We start from the raw sequence: 1,448 nt of genomic DNA, 5'->3' as shown, positions 1-1,448 counted from the left end.
GCTATTGGCTCACAGGATACAGGGTCACTGTGCATTGTCTCCGTGAAGGGGGAGGGTCATTATTTGTTGTTTCCCTTTTTTTCTGTGCAGAGAAAGTCCAAAAGGAGATCTATCAGGTGATCGGCTCACACCGCCCACCAACCCTAGAGGACCGCACCAAAATGCCTTACACTGATGCGGTCATCCACGAGATTCAAAGATTTTCAGACCTCGTCCCGATTGGAGTGCCACACAAAGTCACCAAAGACACTTTGTTCCGAGGGTACCTGCTCCCCAAGGTGAGACCAGCTGCAATTCCACATCTCTATGCCATCATCAATCCCCATTCTCCCAATCACCACCCTCAGCCTGTTTGTGGTTTCCTAGCATTCTGGAGTTCCCTAAGGACTGACTATCTGCATATGGGAATCAGCATATGCTAATATCTTTGTCTCTCACAATGTCTCCTAGAACACTGAAGTGTACCCCATCCTGAGTTCAGCTCTCCATGACCCACGGTACTTTGAACAACCAGATGCCTTCAATCCTGACCACTTCCTGGATGCCAGTGGGGCTCTGAAGAAAAATGAAGCTTTCATGCCCTTCTCTACAGGTGAGAGGGACCTGTGCTTCCTTTCCAGGACACTGGAGGGCAGGCTCGCCCTTCAGGACACAGTCAGGACTAGGTCTATGTTTAGGTCTATTCCCAGCTGCTTAGCCTGAATCATCCCTTTCACCCTGGCTACAGTCCCAGGAGGGGACTCTTGAACATAAGGAGCATTCTACTCAGAAGGATTTTAGAGAGTCACTTAAAAGCCTCTAAACCTGAGCAAATCCATTTTCTTTCTTATTTTATTATTAGAGGAAAACCTTTTTAACAAGTGAAAATCGTGATTAAATGGCTGACAAAGAAGAACAAAGGATGTTCACAGAGAACACAATGGGCTAAGTGCACAACCAGGCTCCTCCCGCTGCTCCCAGCAGTAAACAACAGATTGATTAATAGAGAGGATGGTAGACAATTACAATAAAGTAGTCCCACACTGGCTCAGAATGGAGTATAAAGGGTTTTTATTTAGGGGTAGACTCACAGATCAAAGTGCTCTGCATGAGCAGAGAAAAGAACCAAATCCAGCAGCCAAGAGGGCTGAGCACATTGCTACATCTGTTTATATAGTGCATGTGGCCAGGCCCAGAGTGTACCAGTATCTTAAAGGCTATTGGCTGAAGGAGTTCCCACAGCAGGAAAAGGAGCACAGATATTCCCAGGACAGGCTGTTCAGGATGTCTTTAAAGTCAGTGCAGCAATGCCCACGTAAAGTCCCAAAGGAGCAGAAGACAGTTCCTCCACTTTAGAAAGTGCAATTATCAAAATAATCCATCTGCTGTTTTCCAGTTGCATCAAATCCATCAGTTCTGTCTTTTCCTATTAGACATTTGATTATTTATTTTCCCCTTTTATTAAAAAT

General features: G+C 45.4%; 1 protein-coding gene across 1 annotated transcript in view; it reads left to right on the top strand.

Annotated features, from left to right (window-relative positions):
• The window catches only part of LOC101996673 (cytochrome P450 2B1-like), a gene marked incomplete at its 5' end in the record, with an annotated part of 33,761 nt that overhangs the window by 4,070 nt on the left and 28,243 nt on the right, over positions 1 to 1,448 (top strand). The window contains 2 exons of the mRNA XM_013354847.2: positions 91 to 278; positions 451 to 654. Coding sequence (XP_013210301.2) covers positions 91 to 278; positions 451 to 654 — 392 coding nt within the window. The remainder of the gene's footprint in view (positions 1 to 90; positions 279 to 450; positions 655 to 1,448) is intronic.

This window comes from Microtus ochrogaster, unplaced genomic scaffold, assembly GCF_000317375.1.
Source record: "Microtus ochrogaster isolate Prairie Vole_2 unplaced genomic scaffold, MicOch1.0 UNK74, whole genome shotgun sequence".
Classification (NCBI taxonomy): Eukaryota; Metazoa; Chordata; class Mammalia; order Rodentia; family Cricetidae; genus Microtus; species Microtus ochrogaster.
Note: the sequence above shows the minus strand (reverse complement) of the source record. Positions and strands in the feature narration are given on the sequence as shown.